Source organism: Scyliorhinus canicula, chromosome 23 (genome assembly GCF_902713615.1).
Source record: "Scyliorhinus canicula chromosome 23, sScyCan1.1, whole genome shotgun sequence".
In the NCBI taxonomy this organism is placed as follows: domain Eukaryota; kingdom Metazoa; phylum Chordata; class Chondrichthyes; order Carcharhiniformes; family Scyliorhinidae; genus Scyliorhinus; species Scyliorhinus canicula.
This window is the reverse complement of record NC_052168.1, coordinates 10,570,143-10,597,984: the sequence shown is the minus strand read 5'-3', so window position 1 is coordinate 10,597,984 and position 27,842 is coordinate 10,570,143. Positions and strand designations below refer to the sequence as shown.

Genomic DNA, 27,842 nt, shown 5'->3' with positions numbered 1-27,842 from the left:
TTCATCTGAACGACAACACCTCTGACCGTGCAGTACACTCACTCGGCAAGGGGGGGCCTGTTTAGCTCAGTGGGCTGGACAGCAGGTCCGTGAAGTCGAGCGAGGCCAGCAGCGCGGGTTCAATTCCCGTACCGGCTAAGGTTATCCATGAAGGCCCCGCCTTCTCAATCTTCGTCTGAGGTGTGGTGACCCTCAGGTTAAACTACCACCGGTCAGCTCTCTCCCCCCCCCTCAAAAGGGGGAAAGCAGCCCTATGGCCATCTGGGACTGCGGCGACTTCACACTCCCTCAGCACTGCAATAGAGTGCAGAATTTGTGCTAAAGTCTCTGCTTGAGACTTGAGCCCACAATCACCTGGCTTAGAAGTGGGGGCTCGGCAGGAGCTACCCAGGGTCTAGTTTCATTCCGTGACTGCCGTTTAACTTTGAGAAGGCTTCTGCGGATGGTTCGCAGGAAGGAAAGGCGCGCCCGAGGGCAATAATGGAGCACAATTCAAAAGCAGTGAACTGGACGAGCTCAGGTCTTGGTCTCGTCCTTTGCCTGACTGTATTTTTTTTAACAGCGTGTTTAATCCAACACTTTGGCCTCAGGAGTAATGGAATGCGCAGAGAACTGAAACCCACACAGGAGCAGAGAATCCAGCTGACAGGCAGTCTTAACCAGTCTACACTAACATTGGTTTGAAAGTGTCGTTTTGAGTTCCAATTATTTTGTGGAGCCATGCATGCGCGGGAACATGAAGATGCCGACTTGGGCATGCCCGCACGGGGAGTTCTGATTGCTGTGCGGTTTAGAAGGATCTTTGGTCTCAGCATACGGGTATGGCTCCCTGCGCGGACTGGGCTGGTGGCGAGCATTAACTGACCTCGTACTGCTCGTGTCCGACACAGTTTAAGATGAGGTTGAGTGTTTTGAGGTCGCCCAGTCCCTGTCCCGGTGAACGGATCACCATCTCCAACAGCGTCTCCGCCAGCTCAGTGAAGATCCGGCAATAATTCAGAGCCCTGCAACACATCAAACCTCAGGTCAATGGGTACCAATGACACCAATGGGCACCGAGGCTCCCCCTGCTGGCCCGTAGGGACTTTGCAAGGAGGCTATAAACACAAGTTAGATACACGCTCTGTGCAATCCCATCAAGTACTTTCACAAGTGCAGTTGCAATATTGGTTAGATACAAATTAAAGTCCCCTTTCCTTCACCCCAAGAAATGTATCGTCAATCCATTTGCTGTGCAAATCTAAAGTGGCTTTTCCAATTCATGTACTAACCATCTGAGTGCTGTTTTAAGTTGAACTAGGGGCATTAAAATGTATTTGAACAGGATTTAAACATGCTGGAGGCAAGGAGGAGTCATCGTTACCTGCTAAGGCCTCTGCAAATTCTTAGAACTATATTGACAGAAATAGGCCATTCGGCCCAACCAGTCTGTGACAGTGTTTTTGCTCCACGAGCTTCCACCCACCCTATTACATCTAACACCGATCAACAGAACCTTCTACTGTATTCCATTCTTCCTCGTACGCTTATCAGGTTTCACCCTTCAGGGCATCGATGCTATTTGCGCCAACTGCTCGTGCACGAGCAAGCTCAGCATTCAAAGCATTCACTGGGTAATGTGCAGCAGCTGCCACTGAGATAGCATCAGTCAGTGCCACCCTGATACAGCCCTGGAAGGTGTTGGTGCATGGTTCGCTGGATGGCAGGGCCACTTTCCCGCTCTAACACTACGCTTGAGCTTCTGCAGTCGGCAGGCAGAATGTTTTAAGCATCGATGGGGAGCTGGAGACTCCTGATTCTTGGAAGTCATCTTTCGTGTGAACAAAAAAAGGAAAAATGTAGCAAAAATGTAATTAAGCCAAACAAATGCCACAGCAAACAGACAGCAGAATGATTCAGAATATAATCAGATCACACAATCAAAGCTGTTTATTTTGAATGAACTATTCTCATTTAATTTGGGTCAAGGCCGAAGAGTTACTAGCAATGCTTTGTGGGAGTAATTTGTGCTGGGGTTATGGCTCCAGTGCTTGTTGTGTTCAACATACCCAGGCTTATGGATAGACTTCCCGTGCAATTCCTGACTGTGCATCAAGGCTGCATGGCAGCACAGAGGTTAGCACTGTTGCTTCACAGTGCCAGGGCCCCAGGTTCAATTCCCGGCTTGATCACTGTCTGTGCGGAGTCTGCACGTTCTCCCCGTGTCTGCGTGGGTTTCTTCTGGGGGCTCCGGTTTCCTCCCACAAGTCCCGAAAGACATGCTTGTTAGGTTAATTGGACGTTCTGAATTCTCCCTCCGTGTACCCGAGCAGGCGCCGGAGTGTGGCGACTAGGGGCTTTTCACAGTAACTTCATTGCAGTGTTAATGTAAGCCTATTTGTGACAATAAAAATTATTATATGCACCCGCTTGGGCAACACAGTAATGGCCTGAGTCAAAATCCTGGAACTCCCTCCATAACAGCATAGTTTGTGCACCTTTTTAAAAATCTGTCATGGGATGTGGACGTTGCTGTGGATCTGCACTCACATGCAGGCCAGACCAGGTAGATTTCCTTCTCGAAAATACATTGTCTTTATGATAATGGTTTCATGGTGACATTTGTCCTGCCGGGATTCAAACCTGGGTCCACAGAGCATTACCCGGGGTCTCTGGATCAGTGACAACACTCCTACGCCATCGCCTCAATCACCAGTTATGTTGCTTTACATTGCAGAACTGTTTAAATAGGCTCTGTAGATTTTTACTGTAGACCATAAGACATCGGAGCAGAATTAGACCATTCGGCCCATCGGGTCTGCTCCGCCAATCGATCATGACCGATATGTTTCTCATCCCCATTCCCCTGCTTTCTCCTCATAACCCCATATCCCCTTATTAATCAAGAAATCCCCTTATTGTTTTAGGCGCTGTTACCTACAGCGTGCTGTTTAAACAGACTCTGTAGACTGCTTGTTGTATGCTGCTTAAATAGACTTTGTGTTGCTGTGCACTGTTACATTTTGCTTTTTTAGAAACTAGACTGCTTGCTCAGAGTGCTGCCACAAGTCCCAACTCCCCTACAAATCAGTAACTGGGAGTGAGTTCAATAGATACACTGCCGAAATACAGACCTGGATGAGATCAGCTTATCCAGCACAGAGGAGAAATCAAACCTGGGCTGTTTTTGCTGCCCCCCCCAAGACGTTCCGACATTACCCCAGTCAAAGTCGAGCGTGGAACCCAACTATAACGTACTTGTCCATGTCCTCGCAGGCGACTGCAGTATGGTAAGCCTCCTCCAGCGCTGTCACCCCTTCCTGTAGCTGCAGAGCCAGCCGGAGACTCTCCTGCAAGCCCTCGACCGCGTACAGTGCTGCACACACGCAGTCGCTCGCCACCTCGTGCAGGTTTGAGGACGTCTGGCTGTGCCTCTGAAATTCAGGGATAATTGCGGTTTTAGTGTTTCCCCGAGCGTGTCAGTTCCATTACCACCAACGTTATATCCCATTCAAAAACAAAGAGACTTGCATTTACCGTCCACCCGAGGGCATCTCAAAAACATTCCAAAGCATTTCACAAACAGTTACACTCAAGCACAGTCGCTGTTAAGTAGATAAACATGGCAGCCAACTGGTTGTGAACGAGCGTCCACACATCTACAGTGAGATGAAAGGCAAAGTTAGTCTGTTTTTTCTGGTTCAGGCTAATGAAGGAAACCAGGAGACCGCTCGTTCCTCTGTGAACACCATGCCAGTATTTTCAATACACAACTGAGCCAGCAGTCCATGCAGTCAGTCAGGTCTCACCCAAAAGGCAGCAGCGTTCACTCAGTACCAAACTAGAGCATCAGCCTTGACTTGGTGCTTAGGGCCCGACCTAGGATTTGCAAAGAGGCCAGATTATGCTCCAGTGAGAAACCGGGTCGGCATTAAGAAAACACAACAGGCCCCGAAGGTTCAGGGGGCAGCCCCTTGCAGGATGATGTTGGCGTATCAACTGGGAGGACCCACGGTTGAACTCTCACCCTGTCCTGTTCCTGATCAGCTCACACACTCTTCTGGATAAGTTACTGGGTGGCAGGAACCCTGGCAGACTTTGCCACATCACTAGCCTGGGCACCAGGGTGTCCCCGACCTGATATCAATGCGTCAGCCCAAACCAGAGATTGAAGAAAGTGCGTTGGAACCTGGAGGGAGTTCGTGCTGCGGTGAGCAATTCTGTTACTGCTTGGAGACTACTGGAGGGGATCCACCGCTAATTTCCAAATGGAGACCCTCCCTTGGTTCTCGGGGCCACCCAGCGATTGCCTCCCTGCCTCTGTTTAAACCCCCCCATCCCCAGGCTTTGCCCACGAGTGGGAACAGGAGGTCAATCCTTCATTTATGCGGTACAACTATCCAATTGCTGATCAATGTCTCCCCCTTGCCTCCCCCCCTCCCCACCAAAGTGACATCACCACATGTTGGGTCCTACACCAGCCACAGCCCCCCCCCCCCCCCAACCACCTCTGCACAATGCAGATTTTAAACACACTCTTTTCCTTTAGATCCTCGAGTGGGGACGTTCCTTTATCAGAGGACAAAGCACAATGTTAGCGGCAACGTCAATACAGACGAATTCAGTGAGCTCTGGAACGCTGATACAATCGCCCAAAATTAAACATTCCAGAGGCCAGACAAAGGCCAAGGATGATGTCAATGGGCACAGGTTTCCCAGGTTGGCTGGGAAAGGTCACCAGTATGGCAACGGGGGAGAAACTGATCACAGGAAAGGGGAAAGCTGGCCTGGTGAGCTTGTAAATCTGCCAGGTGCAGCAATTGGGCCACAAAGAACAATACGTCTCAGCTTTGATTCCCAGGCTATGCCGGGTTGGCTGGATCACTCCTGGAACAGGAGCTCCTGGTTCCAGCAGCTTGCAGGGGGGGGATTTGGGGGCTGGAATCTGCAACACGGATTTGTTCCACTTCTGGTCACTTTTTTTATAATAAATAATTTTATAATAAACTTTATTGTCCCCAAGTAGGCTTACATTAACACTGTAATAAAGTTAGTGAAAATCCCCTAGTCACCACACTCCGGCGCATGTTCGGGTACACAGAGGGAGAATTCAGAATGTCCAATGAACCTAACAAGCACGTACTTCGGCACTTGTGGGAGGAAACCGGAGCACCCGGAGGAAACCCACGCTGACACGGGGAGAACATGCAGACTCCACACAGGCATTGACCCAAGCAGGGAATCAAATCTGGGCCCCTGGCGCTGTGAATAAACAGTGCGACCCACTGTGCTACCGTACTGAGAGAGTACTGGGTGAAAAGACCATCCAGTTCTGCTGTAACACACTGCACGGTCAGCCTGTGAGAATAACCAGCCTCGACTCTCACATGAAGACTGAGCACACACGTTATGAGACACGACACAAAGGACAGAACCGTCAGGAGAGGAGGGAAGGGTACTTTGTATAACTGGAGCCAGTGGGACTAACAGCTCAGTATAGCGGAGTGTAATAAACCCCTATTGGAGTTACCCTCCCAAAGAGTTCATTCCACTTTCTCCCTATTTTCACGCATTCTCAGCACGATGATTCTTGGAGTTTGTCCTCGAGCCCCCTTCCTCCTGCAGTTAGCTCACCGAAACGCGTGCTTCAAGCCCGAGTGTTAGCACATTATTTGACTACAGTGGGCATCACAGTCCTCAGCCAATGTTAATGCATGTTCACCTTCAGGCAGGAGTCAGTGAATAGTTTATCAGAAAATTTCCCTCCACTCCCCCCCCCCCCCCCCCCCCCCCCCCCCCCCCCCCGCAAGGTCTCCCCTCTCTAACTAGAGCTCAACAAATTTCTTCCGGTTCAAATCCATGGTTGGTCACCCAATGGAGGATAAGTAGCTAAAGGTTTAAGGCACTATCAATACAGGTGTGGCCGACGTGGCTGTAGGCAATGTTAAGCTCAGTACCAACCAAGTAGGATTAAAAATTACTACAGAGGCCGAGGAAATATTGTTAAGAGCGACGCCAAAGGGCAGGAGTTCCTCCCCAAGCTGCAGGACATGGACGGCTTAATGCCAAGTGGAAGAAACATCCCTGGCCTTATAGGTTCTGCCATACCAACCAGAAGACTCCAAGTTCAGTCCTCAATCTATGCAGCGTGACCAGATCGCACATAGTTTGGGTGCTACAATCATCCTGACACCCATACTTTGTGTCTATGGAACTTACTTCGAGCAATTAAGGATGGGCAACAAGCAGGTATTGACTTTCCCGCACCTACCGTCCCAGAGGCTGCAGGATAAGGTCATGTCGAAAGCGGGAGTGGGGGAGGGGAAGGTATCAGAAATATATAAGGAGCTCATGGAGTGGGAGGGAGCCCCGATAGGGGAGGTGAAGCAGAAGTGGGAGGAAGAGCTGGGCGGGGAGTTGGAGGTTGGGTTATGGGAGTCAATGCATCCTCGTTGTGTTCCAGGCTTAGCCTGATGCAATTTTAGGTGGTCCACAGGGCACACATGACAGTGGCCCAGATGAGCAGGTTCTCTGGAGGGGTGGAGAATAGGTGTGGGTGGTGTGCGGGTGGGCCTGAAAATCATGTCCTTTTGTTTTGGGCATGTCCGAAGCTTAGGGGATTTTGGCAGGAGTTTGATGTCATGTTGGAGGTACTGAAGGTAAGGGTGGTTCTGCGTCCAGAGGTGGCGATTTGTGGCGTGTGGCAAGATCCGGGAGTCCAGGGGGCGAGAGAGGCTGATGTTTCGGCCTTTGCCTCCCTGGTAGCCCGGAGACAGATTTTATTGACATGGAGGGACTCGAAATCCCTGAAGTCGGGGGTGTTGGTTAGTGACATGGCTGGGTTTCTCCGGCTCGAGAACATCAAGTTTGCCTCGAGGGGATCGATGCTAGGGTTTGCCCAGAGGTGGCAGCTGTTTATCGACTTCGAGGAGGCATGGGGAGTTGGGTGAGTTGGGGGAAGGTTGGTGGGGAATTGGAATTGGGGAGTTGTTTCCGTAAGTTCCCTCCTGTGGAGGGAACTGTGCAGAATAAAGTATAGATAAATTTGTGGACGGTCTGGAATTATCTTCAATCACAACCAAAACTCTTACGTTGTGACTTTGGGCGACTGATTAGCTGGGTTTTGTTGTTGGCTTGGCGTATGGTTGCTTATTTTGTTAAAATTTATAATACAAATGCCTTACTAAAAATATTTTTCAAAAAAGAATGGACAACAAACGGTGGCAACGCCTACATCTGAATTTTAAAAACCAGGAACGGTCGGAGGAGGCATGGAGGGAACTGTGCAGAATAAAGTATAGATAAATTCGTGGACGGTCTGGAATTATCTTCAATCACAACCAGAACTCTTACGTTGTGACTTTGGGCGACTGATTAGTTGTTGAGTTTATACTCACAAGGATCTGGAAGAGCGCCACCAGTAACTGGCTGTTGGCAATGTGATCAGTGTGCAGGATGCCCAGGTTAATCCAGCTCATGAGGCATCGGAAGACTTTAATCACCAACTTTTCATCATGGCTGCAACGTTCCATGTAGGCTGTCTGAAAAAGTCCCGGGTACAAAGTCAAATTTCACAAGACACTGAACATCAATAGGACTCACCTGCACCGTTCAACACCTTTCCTCCCGGGGAGTTAAAGAAAAAGCCCTAGCCTAGAGCAAGGTTCATTAACCTCTGACCTGACTCCCAAGGCTGGTATGGTGCAAACATACTATTTACTGACGGAGAGGAAAAGACCATCCTCCGATCCATCCCGCCTCTCTCTGAACAAGTACAACATCATCCATCGCAGTTTTTACACATCAGCTGAAATCAAGTGATTACCTGCGAGCTGCAATATAGAGGGAAAAGCTGAGAAATTCTTCCCCCCCCCCCCTTCGAGGATCAAACCTATTTCAGTCTCCCATTAACCTCAAAGACCACACCGAAGAGTTATACAAAATGCAACAGTGAGACATCAAAGCTGCAAATAGTAGATCTCTTTGGATAAAACACACCAGTTTTGTTTTGCACAGGTCACGAATCCTGTATTTTAATTCAATCCAGATACAGCACTTTGTCGCCAAAATCGAGGTGGCAAGGTAGCACAGTGGTTAGCACGGTTGCTTCACAGCTCCAGGGTCAATTCCCGGCTTGGGTCACTGTCTGTGCGGAGTCTGCACGTTCTCCCTGTGTTTGCGTGGGTTTCCTCCGGGTGCTCCGGCTTCCTCCCACAGTCCAAAGATGTGCAGGTTAGGTGGATTGGCCATGATAAATTGCCCTTAGTGTCCAAAACTGCCCTTAGTGTTGGGTGGGGTTACTGGGTTATGGGGATAGGGTGGAGGTGTGGGCTTAGATAGGGTGCTTTTTCCAAGAGCTGTGCAGACTTGATGGGCCGAATGGCCTCCCTCTGCACAGTAAATTCTATGATTCTATGAAATGAAACTGCCAGTACCCAATGATGCTTCCTTATGTGCCTGAGGTTTGTTTAAGATGCATCGCTGGAGCCACCATTTTACAGAAATGTGACGAAAGAGGAGATGCTCCCATAACAGGGTGTGCTGGTGCCTGAAACCATGAGGAGCTTATTGAATGGTCAACTGTAGGACTTGGGGGCGGGGCTGGATTTTGGGGTCACGAGCTGCAGAGTAACAGTGGTGGTGGAGTTTAGCAACTGCTTAAACCCTTGAAATCCTTGCACCCCCTACAATCTCCACTCCCGTGTCATAAAAATTCTGTTTTAAAATGGATGTCACTGGCAAAATTTCTGGGAAGCACCGTTCTACAGGATACTGCGAGGCCTGGATAGAGTGGATGTGGAGAGGATGATTCCACTTGTTGGAAAAACTAGAAGCAGAGGACACAATCTCAGACTAAAGGGACGATCCTTTAACTCAGAAATGAGGAGGAATTTTTTCAGCGAGAGGGTGGTGAATCTGTGGAAGTCTTTGCCGCAGAAGACTGTGGAGGCCAAATCACTGAGTGTCTTAAGACAGTGATAGACAGGTTCTTGATGAATAAGGGGATCAGGGGTTATGGGGAGAAGGCAGGAAAATGAGAAAATATCAGCCATGGTTGAATGGCAGAGCAGACTCGATGGGCCGATTGGCTGAATTTTGCTCCTATGTCTTATGGTCTTATTAACCGATGAATTAATAAAGGACACAGTTCCCGGTCGCTGTCCAATGATTCCTGCAGAGTGCCTTGGCATTTGAGCGTCTAGTAAAATCGGGACAGAGCTGAACTGTGACATTCACTGGTTGGAAAGTCTGGCAACATTTCACAGCTTTCTCCCGAACCTGATGTACTACTACTGGGCGGCGAATGTGGAGAAGGTGCGGAGCTGGGTCAGAGGGGTTGATTCCCAGTGGGTCAGAATGGAAGAGAGTTTGTGCAGGGGGTCAGGGCTGAAGGCACTAGCAATGGCCCCGCTCCCAATAGCTCCGGGGAAATACTCAGGGAGTCCGGTAGTAATAGCCTCATTGAAAATCTGGAGGCAGTTTCGCCAACACTTTGGGTTGGCGGCAGGGTCGAGGGAAATGCCGATCCGGGAGAACCACAGATTTGAGCCAGGGAGGTGGGACGGAAGCTTTCGGAAATGGGAAGAGAAGGGGATTAAGACCTGTTTCCTCGGGGTCGATTTGCAGGATTGAGGGAGCTGGAAGCGAAGTATGGGCTGGAGCAGTGTTTAGGTATATACAGTTTCGGGACTTTGCCAGGAAGGAGATACAGAGCTTCCCGAAGGAACCGGCCTCCACGTTGTTGGAGGAGGTGTTGGCGGCAAGGGGACTGGAGAAGGGGACTGTGTCAGTGGTATACGGAGCTATGTTGGAAAAGGATAAGGCACCACTGGAGGGGATCAAAGCGAAGTGGGAGGAAGAATTGGGAGAGGTTATAGAGGAGGGCGTCTGGTGTGAGGTGCTCCAGAGAGTGAATGCCTCCACCTTGTGTGCGAGGTTGGGGCTGATACAGCTGAAGGTGGTATACAGGGCACACCTCACGAAGGCGAGGATGATGGCGTGACGGGGGGACCTGTTGGAATACTTGACCCATGAGAAGGTTAAGTTTGAACTGAGGGGAAGCTCGGAGGGCTTCTACAAGTCATGGGCACTATTTCTTATGCACTTTCAAGAACTGGATAACAGGGCAGCACAGTGGCCGAGTGGTTAGCGCAACCGCCTCACGGCGCTGAGGTCCCAGGTTCGATCCCGGCTCTGGGTCACTGTCCGTGTGGAGTTTGCACATTCTCCCCGTGTCTGCGTGGGTTTGACCCCCACAACTCAAAAATGTGCAGAGTAGGTAGATTGGCCACGCTAAATTGCCCCCTTAATTGGAAAAGATAATTGGGTAATCTAAATTTAAAAAAAAAAAGAACTGGATAACATCGAACATTAGTTGGGGGGGGGGGGGGGGGGGGGGCTGTGTATGTTGAAGATGGCTATGGGTAATCCCTGATTCCTTTTTTTTTCTTTGTCATTTGTTTATGTTAACATGCGGGCTGAGGTCTGGGCATAGTGGGAGGATGGGATCGTTGTTACTGTTATGGGGTTTGAGATATTTGTTGTTGGTTATTGATTGTTGTTGGGTGTAAATTCGGGAGAAAAATTGTGAAAAAGGCGAATAAAAATATTTAAAAAAAAACATTTCACAGCTTAACAAGAGCAGTTCATAGTATTCATAGAATTTACAGTGCAGAAGGAGGCCATTCAGCCCATCGAGTCTGCACTGGCCCTTGGAAAGAGCACCTCCACCCCATCCCCATAACCCCACCTATCCCTTTTTTGGACACCAAGGACAATTTATAATGGCCAATCCAGCTGCACATCTTTGGACTGAGAGAGGAAATTGGAGCACCCGGAGGAAACCCACCCAGAACGTGCAGACTCCGCACAGACAGTGAACCCGAGGAGGCAGCACGGTGGCGCAGTGGTTAGCACTGCTGCTTCACGCGCCGAGGTCCCAGGTTCGATCCTGACCCTGGATCACTCTCCGTGTAGAGTTTGCACATTCTCCCCGTGTTTGCGTGGGTTTTGCCCCCACAACCCAAAAGATGTGCAGGGTAGGTGGATTGGCCAAGGTAAATTGCCCTTAATTGGAAAAATGAATTGGGCACTTTAAATTTTTTTTTTAAAAAGACAGTGACCCGAGCAGGGAATCGAACCTGGGATCCTGGAGCTGTGAAGCAACAGTGCTAACCACTTTGCTACCGTGCCGCCCGTTCAGCAGTTATGTGGACCAGGTACCCGTGTCTGTGGAACTGCGCCCCAAAACGTTAGCACATTAAAGGACTAATGGCGACTGGTTAGGGCTTCAGATTGCTTGATTTCTTCTGCACAGAGGGACACGTTGGATATAAAAGTAGCACAGCTAGATGAAATGCCGCACCCACAGTGGCTCACCAATAAGCCGATCACCATGCTGGCGTGGTAAGCCAAGTCCTCAATGACCTCCGTCCTTCGGTTGGTGCCAATTCGGAGCGAGCGGCTGTGCACCTCCTCTGGGAGCACCGTCAGAATCTCCAGCAGGAATGGTAGCGCAGATTCATCATTGCCGTACCTAGGAAAACACCGCATGAGGTGAGATCAATCACACCTGCTTCAAAACAAAGGTCTGGGGACACAAATACAAAAGCAAAATACTGCAGATGCTGGAAATCTGAAATAAAAACAAAACAAAACAAAGAAATGCTGGAAATACTCAGCAGGCCAGGCAGCGTCGAACAGCGAGAAACGGCGTTGACATTTCATTCAGCACAACAGGATCGGATGATCTGTTGGAAACTCAACTTGCCCTGAAACATTAACTCTGGTTCTCTCCTTAGATGCTATCTGACTTGCATTTTTCATAGAATTCAGTCAGTGCAGAACTAGGCCATTCGGCCAATCGAGTCTGCACCAACCCTCAGAAAGAGCACACCCACCCAGGCCCACTCCCCCACCCAGTAACCCTGCCTAATCTTTTGAACACTAAAGGGACAATTTTACCGTGGTTAATCCAGCTAATCTGCACATCTTTGGGCTGTGGGAGGAAACCGGAGCACCCGGAGGAAAGCTACGCAGACACAGGGAGAACGTGCAGACTCCGCGCAGTCACCCAAGGCCGAAATCGAACCCGGTCACTGGCGCGGTGAGGCAGCAGTGCTGATTGCTGTGCCCGCCCATAGTTTTTATTAATAAAGCAGGTCTGGAGAATCTGGGGAAGCAGGTTGCAGCCTAACAAGCCATCCTTTTACAAGCCTAAACAAACCGCCAGATGCAGAACCGACAAAGTCCAAATCTGGCTGTGCTAAGAGACGAGCTGGACCTTCCCGAGAACCTGACACCAACCAAACCTATTGGGGAAAACAGCGCCTCAATTGCGAATCAAACAGAGTGAACCTTGGATCGCTACGTCGACTCCGGTTAAGATAACCACCAAAGATGATCACATCCAAGAACCAGCAAGCGGAGAAAAGGCGGCAGCTGAGGTTCGACAAACACACAAGAGAACGGCCAACTCTGACGCACTGACTGTCGTGGTTGACCGATTGCTCATTGATGGTTAATGTTACATTGTTTCTTGTATCAGGGACTTTGATTTAAAGGGGGAGGAAATGTGTATTCGTAGAGTTTCCTCACGAGCAGCCTTGGAGCTGAACAGCGGCACTTTAAGAGAATGATTACGTGATGCCATCGGCCTTTGGGCAGTCTAACATCACAGCCTGTCGTGTTAACGTCTTCTAAATAAAGCTCTACGTTTTGGTTGAACCAAGGCCTGCAGTTTCAATATTGAAACCACCGCAATTTATTTTTTTAAAAACGTATTAAAAATGGAAACCGTGTAGTGGTAGAGTTTGGCTAGGTTGATGCAACTAGTGCTTCTGATATGTTGAGAAGTCTAATAGATGTTTACCTCAGGCAAGTTGGTAACAACAGAGAATAGAATGTCAAAGGTTTGAGTATGATGCTGGAAGTTCAAAGGAGAAGGTTTGTCAAAGGAATAGGGCAGCACGGTAGCATGGTGGTTAGCATAAATGCTTCACAGCTCCAGGGTCCCAGGTTCGATTCCCGGCTGGGACACTGTCTGTGCGGAGTCTGCACGTCCTCCCCGTGTGTGCGTGGGTTTCCTCCGGGTGCTCCGGTTTCCTCCCACAGTCCAAAGATGTGCGGGTTAGGTGGATTGGCCAGACTAAATTGCCCTTAGTGTCCGAAAAAATAATGTTAATGGGGGTTGTTGGGTTACTGGTATAGGGTGGATACGTGGGCTTGAGTAGGGTGATCATTGCTCGGCACAACATTGAGGGCCGAAGGGCCTGTTCTGTGCTGTACTGTTCTAAAGGTGTGTGAATTTTACAAGTGCATTCTAAAATGTGGACTCACAAAATGAAGGTAGAGTAATTTCTGAGGTTAATTCAGATAAGGGAAGATCAAAAGGAAAAACTGTATATCAGGAGCAATTTCAACCTATGCAAGTTAGCCGTTTTGAGAACTCGGCTCACGGGCAGGGAAAAGCTGTGTGAACTCCCAGCAGGCTGTGTGAACCCCCAGCCGGCTGTGTGAACCCCCAGCCGGCTGTGTGAACCCCCAGCCGGCTGTGTGAACCCCCAGCCGGCTGTGTGAACCCCCAGCCGGCTGTGTGAACCCCCAGCCGGCTGTGTGAACCCCCAGCCGGCTGTGTGAACCCCCAGCCGGCTGTGTGAACCCCCAGCCGGCTGTGTGAACCCCCAGCCGGCTGTGTGAACCCCCAGCCGGCTGTGTGAACCCCCAGCCGGCTGTGTGAACCCCCAGCCGGCTGTGTGAACCCCCAGCAGGCTGTGAGAACCCCCAGCAGGCTGTGAGAACCCCCAGCAGGCTGTGAGAACCCCCAGCAGGCTGTGTGAACTCCCAGCAGGCTGTGTGAACTCCCAGCAGGCTGTGTGAACTCCCAGCAGGCTGGAGGCACTGTTGGAACGACCAGTTGTTCTACCCTATGTCAAAAGCAACCCCAAAAGATAAACGTGCCCAGTGAAATAACTATTACTGGACTTTGCTTATCGTTTAAAAAAACCTATGGGATGTTGTTTGGGGGAGGGGATTTGCTCTGAAGTTGGGGAACTACGTGGATTTTGAACTGCGTAAATTTAGGTATACACCTTCCAGTTAGTTACCTAGCGTTTCTAGGTGTCTTTGGTGTTGCATATTTCATTGGTTAATAAACATTTATATTCTTTAAAATCATCACAAAGACATCTGGGACATCCTCCTCTGGCTTTGACATCTTTCCGTGCATTATATCAAATTGTAACCAATACAGTCGAGAACAGGTGTTTCAACTTTCCCGTCTGGGATTTGGAATATCTTGCCCTTTTACCATCAGCTGTGCTCTGGTCACGTGATTTTTTTTCTCTCAGATGTTAATGTTCTTGTTGCCTGTCGATGATTTGACAATTTTATGCAGGACGGTCACAAGAATAAGAAATTCTGACCCGACTACGGTGTGGGAAGAGGGTAATCCCTCCAAGGTTAGGAATGCAGCATATCACTGTGCACACTTTGGAGAAGTTTTCACTGCGTCTATCCCGGAATGCTGGATGGGGCAGTGCAGAAGGAACTATAATCTGACATGTTCGTGCTTCAGGATGGGGGCACTTGCGAGAACTTCATAACGTGAGGGGCTGGTTTAGCACAGGGCTAAATCGCTGGCTTTGAAAGCAGACCAAGGCAGACCAGCAGCACGGTTCAATTCCCGTACCGGCCTCCCCGAACAGGCGCCGGAATGTGGCGACGAGGGGCTTTTCACAGTAACTTCATTTGAAGCCGACTATGAAAATAAGCGATTTTCATTTCATTTTTTCATTTCACTTTGAGAAAAATGCGTTGGCCAAAAAGACAAACAGCAAATTCATGCCAAGCTAGTATCAAGGAAGTGTGCAAAGTTGAGTGTGAGAATCTCACTCCTTCCAGCATCTCCAGGTGCCTGCTCACAGCAAATTTCAACATTCCGCTGTTCTTTAAACTACACCGGCGCAGTTCTGGGCAACCATCAGAGTCGGGGGAATGGAGGAAGATGGCAATTCAAACAGGAGCCTCTTATCATCAGATAAAGTTTATCAAAAAATAGGGGATTATAGACTTTTAATGGAAGGTCAATGTGGCCCATGTGTCGAGGACAATTATTGTAATCTTGTGCACAGGTACCGCATACTTCCTTGGAATCAGCTGGACCCAATGACAGGTCATACAGGCCATTCGCTGCTGGATTACCCACATTGTCCAAGAAATAAGGATTTGTGATTGCCTTTACACTAAGGTTCCTGATTTCCTCTGTGGTATAAACGCAGGGGGAACGGTTTTAATTTATTAATTCGCAGGATATGGGCGTCACTGGGCAAGCCATTCCAAGATGTTGGCGATGAGCTCCGTTCTCGACTTACTCGGATATTTCCGAGGGCAGTTAAGGTGTCAACCACATTGCTGTGGGTCTGGAGTCACAGAGAACCGACTGGGTAATGGTGGCAGATTACTTCCTCAAGGGATATTAGTGAACCAGGCGGGTTTCATGGCGACTGCAACTGACCCACGGATTTATTCCCGATTTATTTAATTAACTGAATTTAAATTCGCCAGCTGCAGTGGTGGGATTTGAACTCGTGTTTCTGAATCATTCACCCAGGCCTTTGGTGGTCCGCAACTACAAGGCAGCCATATCGCCATTCCATTACAGCGCAAGAACACACTCACTTCTCAATTAGGGTCTGGACACAGCTCTTCCAGGATGTCATCTGTATGGCGAGATCTGCGACAGCGAGGGCTAGCTAGGATCAAAAACAGGAAAGATTGTTGATAAAAGCATCACGAGGGAGAGAATATTTGGGCTTAATCATTGGTGCATTCCTACTGCACACTCAGCACACAATCACAAGCATTGCACTTTGTGATTTGAGTTGCTTTTTGAACGTGACTGGATCCAACAACCTACAACAGAGTGACCGGCTACGGGCAGCACGGTGGCGCAGTGGTTAGCACAGCTCCCTTACTGCGGCGAGCTCCCAGGTCCGATCCCAGCTCTGGGTTACTGTCCGTGTGGAGTTTGCACATTCTCCCCGTTTGCGTGGGCTTTGCCCCCACAACCCAAAGATGTGCAGGGTAGGTGGATTGGCCATGCTAAATTGCCCCTGAATTGGAAAAAATTAATTGGGTACTTTAAATTTTTTTTAAAAGAGTGACTGGCTGATAAGGTATATCAATGGTGCTTGCAAAGGAGCTAATATTCTATTCAACAAAACCAGGTGGTGACGGAGAGAACTAGAGGCGGATTGGTACATACTTTTATTTGCAGAGATACACATTGCAGGTGTGCAACTCCAAACCTCAACCAACACAGTTGCAGTCTGTTCATGTTCAGAGCCCAAGTGACTCCCGTGTTAATCCACCACCCGAACATCATTAAATACCCAATTACTGGACAATTAGAAATGATCAAGTACCATTAAAATTCAGGCTACCGCCGAGGAGACTAACGGAACCAATTCAAGGGCACAGACTGAAAGAGAAAGTGTAGCAAATTGGATTTAAAATCTATCTAATGGAAGGGCAGGTATTACTTAGAGCACGGAAAGCAGGCCATTCTGTATCGCAAGTCCACACTCCCCACAAACCTCCACCTCCCCATTTCATCTAAACTTGTCACTAAATCCTTCTATTCCTTTCTCCCTCTTGAACTGATCTAACTTTCCCCATCTATGCTGTTCATTTATTGCCCACCCTCATCTGCCCTGGCTTGTTTGGCCATTTCAGAGGTCAGTTAAGAGTGAACTGTATTGTAGGTGGATTGACCACACTAAATTGCCCCTTAAATGGAAAAAAAAACAGTACAGCAACTTAAGTCTCTTCTCTTTTTGTGGGTGGGGGTGTCCGTTTCTAGGATTGAGCTTCACCAAAATGTACCTTAGGCTCATAGAACCTGCTATCGCGACATATTGTTGAGAAATGGCAACAGAGAAGGGCTACTGTCACTTGGCGAACTGCACCCCAGTGCGTCAGTGATGGAGAGAAACGGGGCGGGAGGGGAAGATTTCTCCGGGACCCAGAGGTGGAAAGGCCACACTCTCACTCGCTGAAGCATCTGGTTAAGTGTTGAGCTCACTCCTTGCTATACCTGTGTGACGATGGCCTGGGATAGGTCCTTCAGGCTCTCCAGGTGCGTTAGCAGAGAGTCGCGGAGCGACGAGTGCATCTCCGGGGGCAGCTCGTAGAACGAATACTGGATTTTCATCTTCATGGTCTGGGCGGCAAAGTAGCACGACTCGATGTCGCGCTGGAGTCGCAGCAGCTGGTCAGAAATCTGCCACGAAAACATCTGTCCAAGAAGAAACAAAAAGACGTTGGTTAACGTTTTCATTGACAGCAAATTGGGAATAAAACGGATATCTTCGGAAGATAGTGGAGGCTGTGAGCTGTGATTTATTCAAATGTGTGTTAGATTTCTTGTTATGAAGCGAGGCAAGTGTAGCTTAGGAGACGATGACTTTGGGACCGACCTATGGCTCCCAGCCCTCTCCATCACTCAGGGTTTTCCTCATCTCCTGTTTGAGTCTGCTGTAGACCATTTGAGACACGTTGATTACTGCGATTAATCAGCAACTCCATTATCGCTGAGTCATGTCTCAACCAGGATGAACCTTGAACCTCTCCCATCTGGCAAGCACTAAGATTTCGATGCAACCAGAATCTGGGCATTTCCTGGATAAACTGCTTCATGTATTGATGGGAATTGATAATCCAGATTCAAAAAGGCAAAGACTTCAATATTGTCTCGTGCCTTTGTGATAAGTCAATTCAGATAGTCCCCAGTCCAACCATCACTTACACTACACAACCATCTTTGGAAGGAGGTAGTGTCCAACCCAGATTTAATTTGATGTGTGCGGAGAGATTAAACAGTTTGGGCTTATACTGGCTGGAGTTTAGAAGGATGAGAGGGGATCTGATCGAGGTGTATAAAATACTAAAAGGCATTGATAACGTAAAATGTTCCCCCTTGTGGGTCAATCTCAAACGAGAGGTCACAGATGTAAGTTGAGAGGCGGTAGATTCAGAACTGAGATGAGGAGGGACTACTTCTCGTTGTGGGTGGTGAATTTGTGGAACTCGCTGCCCCATAGTGCGATGGAGTCCGAATCATTGAATGGTTTCAAGAAGGAGATAGATTGGATTGGATTTGTTTGTTGTCACGTCTACTGAAGGACAGTGAAAAGTATTTTTTCTGCGAGCAGCTCAACAGATCATTAAGTACATGGGAAGAAAAGGGAATTAAAAAAATACATAATAGGGCAACATAAGGTATACAATGTAACTACATAAGCACCGGCATCGGATGAAGCATACAGGGTGCAGTGTTAATGACGTCAGTCCATAAGAGGGTCATTTAGGAGTCTGGTGGGTAAGAAGCTGTTTTTGAGTCTATTTGTGTGTGCTCAGACTTCTGTATCTCTTGCCTGATGGAAGAAGTTGGAAGAGTGAGTAAGCCGGGTGGGAGGGATCTTTGATTATGCTGCCCCAGGCAGCAGGAGGTGTAGGTGGAGTCAATGGATGGGAGGCGGGTTCGTGTGATGGACTGGGCTATGTTCACGACTCTCTGAAGTTTCTTGCGGTCCTGGGCCGCGCAGTTGCCATACCCAGGCTGTGATGCAGCCAGAAAGGATACTTTCTATGGTGCATCTGTAAAGGTTGGTAAGGGTTAATGTGGACATGCCAAATTTCCTTAGTTTCCTGAGGAAGTATAAGCGCTGTTGTGCTTTCTTGGTGGTAGCGTCGGCGTGGGTGGACCAGGACAGATTTTTGGAGATGTGCACCCCTAGGAATTTGAAACTGCTAACCATCTCCAGAAATAGATATATTTCTGATAGAAAATGGTATAACTCAAGTAAATATACTGTATGGGTAGGCACGGTGGCACAGTGGTTAGCATTGCTTCCTTACAACCACAGGGACCTCGCTTCATTTCTGGCCCTGGGTGACCGTCATTGTGGGGATTTGCACTTTCAGAGAATCGTAGAATTTACAGTGCAGAAGGAGGCCATTCGGCCCATCTAGTCTGCACCAGCCCTTACAAAGAGCACCCTACTCAAGCCCACGTATCTACCCAATCTCCATAACCCACCTTTTTTTTTTAAATTTAGAGTACCCAATTCATTTTTTCCAATCAAGGGACAATTTAGCGTGGCCAATCCACCTCCTCTGCACATCTTTGGGTTGTGGGAGCGAAACCCATGCAAACTCCACACGGACAGTGACCCAGAGCCAGGATCGAACCTGGGACCTCGGCGCCGTAAGGCCGCAGTGCTAACCCACTGTGCCACCGTGCTGCCCCCCATAACCCCCTTTTAACCTTTTTGGACACTAAGGGAAATTCAGCATGGCCAATACATCCATCCTTCACGTCTTTGGACTGTGGGAGGAAACCGGAACACCCGGAGGAAACCCACGCAGACACGGGGAGAACATTCAGACTCCGCACGGACAGTGACCCAAGCCGGGAATCGAACCTGGGACCCTGGAGCTGTGAAGCAACTGTGCTAACCACTATGCTACCGTGCTGCCCTCCCCGTGTCTTGCTCCCTGTGTCTGCGTGGGTTTCCTCCGGGTGCTCCGGTTTCCACCCAAAGATGTGCAGATTAGGTGGATTGGCCATGCTAAATTACCCCTTAGTGTCCAAAGGTTAGGTGGGGTTATGGGGGCAGGATGGGTGATTGAGCCTAGGTAGGGTTTCGGAGGGTCGGTGCAGGCTCGATGGGCCGAATGGCCACCTTTTGCACTGTAGAGATTCAGATTCACACAGCGATGGTTGTGATCTGGAATGCACTGACTGGGAGTGTGGTGGAGTCAGATCTAACCGAGGCATTCCAGAATCCAGCCACGCTCTGAACATATTCTCGTGTTGGGATTCTGCTTCTTCAATATTAAAAAAAAAATTAGAATACCCGATTCATTTTTTCCAATTAAGGGGAAATTTAACCTGGCCAATCCACCTACCCTGCATATCTTTGGGTTGTGGGGGTGATGCCCACGCAGACACGGGGAGAATGTGCAAACTCCACACGGACAGTGACCCGGGCCGGGAATCGAACGCGGGTCCTCAGAGGCACAGGCAGCAGTGCTAACCGCTGCGCCACCGTGCCATCCCTATGTCAATATAAAGCAATAATTTCTGATTGATTGCAATATTCAAAGCACTAAACACAAGCCTGGCTCATGCACGTACGATTAGGTCGCAGCTCACTGATGCACCTACTTACCGACTTCTGGAATTCGCCCAGCCAGGCGGAGGCTCTCTCTTTGCCCTGTGGGTCTGGATGATGGTACAAGGCTTGAACCGCTTGATAGACCGAATCTAAACTGACCTCCCCTTCCATCCTGTGACCTGGAATCCAAAAACCAGCTAGATCAGCACATGACTTGATGCAAACCTTTCATTCTTTCAGTGTACGAGGCCCCACGTGTATACACAGTAACTAACAGGTACAACGGGAAACCAGGTGCGTACACAGTAACTCACACAGGTACAGCAAGATTCCCGGTGTGTACATTAACTCACACTTATTCATTGTGGCCGGAGACTTCAACAAGGCCAACCGCAAGAGTGTACTGCCAAAATTCCACCAGCGCATCTCCTTTCCCACCAGGGGCGACAACATTCTTGACCACTGCTACTCAAAGATCAAGGGCGCCGACCGTTCCATCCCCCGATCGCACTTTGGGAAATCAGACCAATAAGACAGTGCTCCTTCTCCCAGCATACCAGCAGAAACTCAAGCGGGAGAATCCAGCTAAGAAGGTCGTGCAGTGCTGGTCCGAGGAAACAGAAGAGCTCTTATGTGACTGCTCAGAGACAGCGGACTGGTCCATATTTAAGAACTCAGCGACCAACTTAAATGAGCATGCCGCCACCGTCACAGACTTCATCAGCAAATGTGTGGACGATTGCGTGCCAAAGAAAGCAGTACGTACGTTCCCCAACTGGAAACCATGGCTCAACGCGAGATTGACTCCCTACTGAAGGACAGGTCTGAGACGTTCAAGTCAAACGACCCTGACCTATACGAGAAATCCAGGTACGACCTCCGCAAAGCCATCCGAGATGCCAAGAGAGAATATCAAACCAAGCTTGAGTCACAGACGGACTCTCGGCGATTGTGGCAAGGACTAAACAACATAACGGGCTACAAAGCGAATACGAGCAGTATCTCTGGCAGCAGCGGCCTCCCCGATGAACTCAATGCATTCTATGCTTGGCACGAGGAGGAAACCAACAATCCGCTGTCAAGTGCCCCAGCAACTCATAACTCAACCATACCCACCGAGGTCAGATTGGCCTTCCTGAAAGTGAACCCTCGGAAGGCGACTGGCCATTATACCGGTGCCATAGAAGAACCAGGCAACTTGCCTCAATGACTACCGTCCGGTGGCCCTGACGTCAGTCGCAATGAAGTGTTTCGAGAGGTTGGTCATGAAGCACATCACCTCCATACTCCCAGAACGCCTTGATCCACTGCAATTCGCCTACCGCCGCAACCGGTCCACAGCAGATGCCATTTCCCTAGCCCTACACTCATCCCTAGAGCATCTCGACAACAAGGGATCCTACATCAGACTCCTATTTATTGACTACAGCTCCGCCGTCAACACCATAATCCCAGCCAAGCTCATATCAAAGCTCCAAAACCTAGGACTTGGCTCCTCACTCTGCAACTGGATCCTCGCCTTTCTGACCCACAGACCACAATCAGTAAGAATGAACAACAACCTCCTCCACAATAGTCTTCCACAATACCGGGGCCCCGCAAGGCTGCGTATTTAGCCCCCTACGCTACTCCCTGTACACACACGACTGCATGGCAAAATCTGGTTCCAACTCCATCTACAAGTTTGCTGACGATACGACCATAGTGGGCCGGATCTCCAATAACGACGACAGAATACAGGAGGGAGATAGAGAACCTAGTGGAGTGGTGCATCGACAACAATCTCTCCCTCAATGCCAGCAAAATTAAAGAGTTGGTCATTGACTTCAGGAAGCAAAGTACTGTACATACCCCTGTCAGCATCAACGGGGCCGAGGTGGAGATGGTTAGCAGTTTCAAATTCCTAGGGGTGCACATCTCCAAAAATCTGTCCTGGTCCACCCACATCGACGCTACCACCAAGAAAGCACAACAGCGCCTATACTTCCTCAGGAAACTAAGGAAATTTGGCATGTCCATTTTAACTCACACCAACTTTTGCAGATGCACCATAGAAAGCATCCTATCTGGCTGCATCACAGCCAGGTATGGCAACTGCTTGGCCCAGGACCGCAAGAAACTTCAGAGAGTCGTAAACATAGCCCAGTCCATCACACAAACCTGCCTCCCATCCACTGACTCCATCTACACCTCCTGCTGCCTGGGGAAAGCGGGCAGCATAATCAAAGACCCCTCCCACTCGGCTAACTCACTCTTCCAACTTCTTCCATCGGGCAGGAGATACAGAAGTCTGAGAACACACACAAACAGACTCAAAAACAGCTTCTTCCCCTCTGTTACCAGACTCCTAAATGACCCTCTTATGGACTGATCTCATTAACACTACACCCTGTATGCTTCATCCGATGCCGGTGCTTATGTAGTTACATTGAATACCCTGTGTTGCCCTGTTATGTATTTTCTTTTATTCCCTTTTCTTTCCATGTACTTAATGATCTGTTGAGCTGCTCGCAGGAAAATACTTTTCACTGTACCTCGGTACACGTGACAATAAACAAATCCAAATCCACAGGTACGACGAGAATCCAGGTGTGTACATATTAACTCACACAGCTACAACAGGACTGCCAATGAACAGTAACTTGCACAGCTACAAGACTGGAGTCTGTACACAGTAACTCACACAAAATTCCAGCTGTGTACACTTGCACACACGGGTACGAGAATCCAGGAATGTACACAGTAGCTCACACAGCTACAAGGCTCCAGGTGTGTACTCAGTAACTCACACAGGTACAACAAGACTCCAGATGAGGACACAGTAACTCACACAGGTACAACAAGGCTCCAGGTGTGTATACAGTACCACACACAGGTACAAGACTCGAGATGAGTACACAGTGACTCGCAGAGGTACAAGGCTCCAGGTGTGTACACAGTGACTCGCAGAGCTACAACAGGAACATCTTTAGTTTTAATGAGCAGCGTTTTTTGGGAGTGACCCGAGTTAGTGGCTACTCCAGCTGCCAGATCGCTGAACCTTAAGAAATATCCAACGCCAGGCTGCAAATCAATCAGAGAGGTGTGATTAACAGTTTATGATATTATCAAGCCCATTGTTTGAATTAAATTCTCATGGTCCAGAACTATTATTAGCAATGTCAATATTAAAGGCTGCCATTGATGGAGCTCAAATTATTGACACGGCCACAGTGCCAAGGCATGATTGCTAACAGAACAAAACCTCTCTCTGGTCTGATAAACAATAGACCTCATGACCGCAATAAGCTTGTGACAAGCTGCCAAGTGTCACTCTGTGTAACTTGTACAGAAGGAGCTGTCTCCTCTCCTTCACAAGACTTTCATGTGCTTTCCATTCAGCCTGGTAATAGGAAGGCAGAAAAGGGCTGTAGTTCGCAATGGATATTTAATGAATAGTGTCAGAAGAAGAGAGACAGAGTAAATCATCCTAGAGTCTGAAAGCAGCAGCCACTTCTGTTATGCCTGAAGGTCAAGTTCTGCTCCACTCAACATCACAGCAGCTCATCCCATCTACAGAGCATAGCCAGCTTTCAACATTAGGAATTTGGGGCCACATTTAAACAAACATCTGCTGGAAGGAGTGTGTTGGGCAAGGACAGCATCAAGTCAAGAGGCCACACAAACTCACCATCTATGCTCCCAACACAAAGAACTGCCCACTTGGGCAAGCTGTGAGAACATTGGAGACAAGGAAGAGTGCAGAGATAATGCTCTCCCATCTCCAGAGAATCTGGAAACCCCCTATTTTTAAAACCGTGCACCCCCCAGTTCTAGATTCCATCATGAGGGGAAACATTCTCTCAGTGTCTACCCTGTCAAATACTTTCAGAATCTTTTTCGGCTTCAATATGATCAGCTCTGATTCATCGAAACTCCAATGAGTATAGGCCCAACATGCTCAACCTCTCTTCATATTCAACACCTTCATCCCAGGAATCAGCCTGGTGAACTGTCCTCACAAACAACCCTCAACCCGACCACAGACAAGCAGCTTCTGTGGCTTCAAGCCCCTTGTCATATCTAATTTACCAACCAACATGGATGCTCACGGTTGCCCGGGGCTTTTGGTGGTATATTTCCATCCTGTCCTTATATTTTATCCCTTTTAAGTTTTGGTATCATCCAAATGAATCTGCTCCAAGGTAGAAGAAATAAGAGATACAAAAAGCAACGCTGAACTTGTTCACCGGCTGTGCGGCAGCCGCCCCAGCCGCATGATGCCCTCCCCACCGGGACCACCATACAACAGCTAGCTCACAGTGACCGTTCAAGTGACCATCCCAAAGCAGCCGTCCCAGTGACCTTTCCACCACGACCAGCCCAGTGACCGCACCACAGTGACCATTCCACGCTGACCAGCTCAGTGACTGTTCCACAGTGACCATTCCACGCTGACCAGCTCAGTGACTGTTCCACAGTGACCGCTCCAGTGACCATACCACAGTGACCATTTCACAGTGACCGCTCTATGACCATTCCACGGTGACCATCCCAGTGACCAGTCCAGGTTCCAGTGACCGTACCATGGTGACCACCCCCCTGACCAGCCCAGTGACCGGTCCATGGTGACCACCCCAGTGACCACACCAGGTTCCAGTGACTATACCAGTGACCGCCCCCCCTGACCAGCTCAATGACCGTACCAAGGTGACCACCCCAGTGACCGCTCCAGTGACCACTCCAGGTTCCAGTGACCACCCCCCTGACCAGCCCAATGACCGTACCAAGGTGGCCACCCCAGTGACCGCTCCACAGTGACCACTCCAGTGACCGTACCAAGGTGACCACCCCCGTGACCAGCCCAATGACCTTTCCACAGTGACCACCCCCAACCAGCCCAATTACCTTTCCAGTGACCCCCCCCCCCCCCCCCCGACCAGCCGAGTGACCATCCCAGTGACCGTTCCAGTGGTCGCTCCAGGTTCCAGTGACCGCCCCCCCCCCCTAACCATCCAAGTGACCATTCCAGTGGTCGCTCCAGGTTCCAGTGACCGCCCCCTGACCAGCCCAGTGACCGCCCCCCCCCCCCCCCGACCATCCCAGTGACCGTTCCAGTGGTCGCTCCAGGTTCCAGTGACCACCCCCTGACCAGCCCAGTGACCGTTCCACAGTGACCACCCCCCCTGACCGTTCCAGTGGCCGCTCCAGGTTCCAGTGACCGTATCACGGTGACCGCCTCAGTGACCATCCAAGGGTGACCATCCCTCATGGGCTCTCAGTGGGAGGGGGTGTTGATCACCAAGGTAACGGCAGCTATGGGTTGGCGAGGGGAGGTTACTCACACCCCCTTTTCTTGAAAGTTCCAGACGTTTCCATACGCTTTGTGAATAATCAGAGATTGAGGGGTAACCGCAGGCTGAGGCTTGTGCTCCGCCCTTCCCCGGTTATCCCTCACCCTCCCCGCCTCACCCTCTCCTCCTCCACCAGCGCCGCCAACACCGACAATCACGTCGCCGCCTGATGACCTCAGGGAACGGGTGACCAATCCCCGCCCCGCCACTGGCCCCGCCCCCTCCCCGGCTCCCCTCCCATTGGCCGGACCGTCTACCCTCCTGCCGCCTCATTGGTGCCTCCGCTTCCCCTATTGGTCGGCCGGTCCGTCAATACCGGCCCGGCACCGCCTACCCTTTCGATCATTGGAGGGACCGGCCGGTCTCGCTGTGCGGTTGGTCAGGCCGCACGTCAATCAGTGCGGACCCCGTCCACACGATATCCGCCCCGCCCCCACCCCGCGGAGGATTGACGCGACATCCGCCGCCTGACAGCGGCTGATCGGACTGCGCACGCGTGGGCACCACCGCCCCGCCCCTCCTCAGCTGTCAATAACACCGGGGACTCGCGGGCTCCACCCGGCGGCAGTGCATGGAAACGCAGCCATTTTTGGATCTGGAAATCCCTGAACATCTCCCCCCCTCCCCCCCAAACAATTATTGCCCAGAGCTCTGGCCAGGAGGCGGTGGGTTTAAACAAATGTCCATCAAGGTACCATTGGAGCAGTGTGGCACAGTGGGCAGCAGTGCTGCCTCACAGCTCCAGGGTCCCGGGTTAGATTCCCCGCTGGGTCACTGTCTGTGCGGAGTCTGCACGTTCTCCCCGTGTCTGCACGGGTTTCCTACCACAATCCAAAGATGTGCAAGTTAGGGTGGATTGGCCGCGCTAACTTGCCCCTAGGTGGGGTAGCGGGGAGAGGGTGGGGGGAATGGGCCTGGATAGGGTGCTCGTTCAGACTAGATGGGCTGAATGGCCTTTTTCTGCACTGTCGGGATTCTATGGATTCAAATGAGGAGAAACTGTTTCTAGGGGCTGGATGGGGGTCCAAAATCAGGGGGCACAGCGGCGCAGTTCTGAGCACTGCTGCCTCGCAGTGCCGAGGTCCCGGATTCGATCCCGGCCCCGAGTCACTGTCCGTGTGGAGTTTGCATTTTCTCCCCGTATCTGCGTGGGTCTAACTCTCACAAGCCAAAAAGATGTGCAGGGTGGGTGAATTTACCATGCTAAATTGTCCCTTAATTAGGAAAAAAAAGAATTGGGTTCTTTGGGCAGCACGGTAGCATAGTGGTCAGCACAATTGCTTCACAGCTCCAGGGTCCCAGGTTCAATTCCCAGCTTGGGTCACTGTCTGTGCGGAATCTGCACATCCTCCCCGTTTCTGCGTGGGTTTCCTCCGGTGCCTCCCACAGTCCAAAGATGTGCAGGTTAGGTGGATTGGCCATGATAAATTGCCCTCAGTGTCCAAAATTGCCCTTAGTGTTGGGTGGGGTTACTGGGTTATGGGGATAGGGTGGAGGTGTGGACCGTGGGTAGGGTGCTCTTTTCAGGAGCCGGTGCAGACTCGATGGGCCAAATGGGTAAATTCTATGAAAATTTTAATTTATTTTTAAAAAAAGAAATCGGGGTCACAGAGTTTATCAGCAGGAGAACTTTTTAAAATCCAGTTTGTAGTTATTATCTGCCTGTAGTCTGCTGGAGACAGCTTCAATAGTAACTATTAAAAGAGATTGGATACATACTTAAAAGAGGAAAAATTGGCATGGCTAGGGGGTAGATGCAGTGGACTGGGACAACGGGCTGAATGGCCTCCTTCTGTGCTCTAACATTCTATGATAGGTGATTTTTCTCATCACAGAACTGGATTTTGCATTCCCCCCCCCCCCCCCCCCCTAGGAACATTTGGGGAGGGGTGTTGATGGTGAGCGCCCCAGAATTTTTGTGCAGATTGGAGAGTGGTAGGGCCAGGAGTGGGTCGTCGAAGGGGGTACCCTGCTGGTTCCAGGGCTCAGCCTGGGCACAGCGAAATCACCCAAGCTCGTTGTATCGCCAGTTCCACTTCAACGTGCTCCATTCCCTGGAGCTTCCCGTAGTCGGGGAATGTTAACTTGCCTGTCCCTTCTCCCGGACTCACCTGTAAGACGTTGCATTCTATAGTTAGAACCTTGAATAGCTGCCATCTTCCTTTTGTGCCACTGTGTCAAGTGAAGTGGAAACTCTTCAAGCTGGTGTATAAAACGAGAATGCTCGTTCCCCTGTGGCTCCCACTACAGCATGTTTGAAATATTTTATTTTGTGGGTGTGGGGGGGGGGGGGGGGGGGGGGGGGTTTGAGGGAGTGTTTGATGCGTGTTGAGAATTGGGGAAAATTAGG

At 49.9% G+C, this 27,842-nt stretch overlaps 1 protein-coding gene across 3 annotated transcripts in view; it reads right to left on the bottom strand.

Moving 5' to 3' along the window:
* LOC119956298 (transportin-3-like) overlaps positions 1-25,687 on the bottom strand; it is a 71,111-nt gene extending 45,424 nt beyond the window's left edge. For 2 of the 3 annotated variants that reach the window (XM_038783380.1, XM_038783382.1), the window contains exons 1-8: positions 25,484-25,596; positions 20,214-20,338; positions 17,075-17,275; positions 15,658-15,731; positions 11,359-11,515; positions 7,377-7,520; positions 3,238-3,413; positions 866-1,004 (exon numbers count right to left, since the gene is read on the bottom strand). In XM_038783380.1, coding sequence (XP_038639308.1) covers positions 866-1,004; positions 3,238-3,413; positions 7,377-7,520; positions 11,359-11,515; positions 15,658-15,731; positions 17,075-17,275; positions 20,214-20,338; positions 25,484-25,517 — 1,050 coding nt within the window. In that variant the 5' untranslated portion in view covers positions 25,518-25,596. The other variant, XM_038783381.1, reaches the window with a different exon arrangement.
* Positions 25,688-27,842: the final 2,155 nt, after the last annotated feature.